At 48.6% G+C, this 541-nt stretch overlaps 1 protein-coding gene across 1 annotated transcript in view; it reads left to right on the top strand.

The window, feature by feature from the left end:
• Positions 1-541, top strand: part of itpr3 (inositol 1,4,5-trisphosphate receptor, type 3) — a 75,904-nt gene that overhangs the window by 34,740 nt on the left and 40,623 nt on the right. Inside the window, exon 21 of the mRNA XM_015394543.1 lies at positions 179-393. Coding sequence (XP_015250029.1) covers positions 179-393 — 215 coding nt within the window. The remainder of the gene's footprint in view (positions 1-178; positions 394-541) is intronic.

The following is a 541-nucleotide window of genomic DNA, read 5'->3' as shown; positions in this document are numbered from 1 at the left end:
CTAACCCTCATAGATCACATCATAGATCACCATCATAGATAACCATCATAGCTAATTATCATAGATATCCATCACATGGTCTCAGAGGAGGATCCGTTTCTCAGAGCCGCTCTAAGTTCAGGAAATGTTGCTGATAGACTTCCTAGAAAACCTGACTTCTGTTCATTTGTGTCCAAAGGCAGGAACGTACGGAGAACCATACATGGGATGGGTCAGATGATGTCCACCATGGTCCTCAACCGGCGACAGTCCACCTTCGCAGGGGCGGGACCCAGAGGGGCAGGGATGGGGGCGGGGTTTGTGCTTGAGGGGCAGAGAGGAAGTAAAGACAGCATTGACAACCTGGACCTGACAGTGATGGACACCAAACTGAAGATTCTGGAGATATTACAGGTAAAACGGTTAATCCAGGGTATTACAGCCCAGTCCATCTACTGGTTAATCCGGGGTATTACAGCCCAGTCCATCTACTGGTTAATCCAGGGTATTACAGCCCAGTCCATCTACTGGTTAATCCAGGGTATTACAGCCCAGTCCATCT

Source organism: Cyprinodon variegatus, unplaced genomic scaffold, assembly GCF_000732505.1.
Source record: "Cyprinodon variegatus isolate N-32 unplaced genomic scaffold, C_variegatus-1.0 Scaffold692, whole genome shotgun sequence".
NCBI lineage: Eukaryota > Metazoa > Chordata > Actinopteri > Cyprinodontiformes > Cyprinodontidae > Cyprinodon > Cyprinodon variegatus.
The sequence above is the reverse complement of the archived record's forward strand: the minus strand, read 5'-3'. Positions and strand labels throughout refer to the sequence as shown.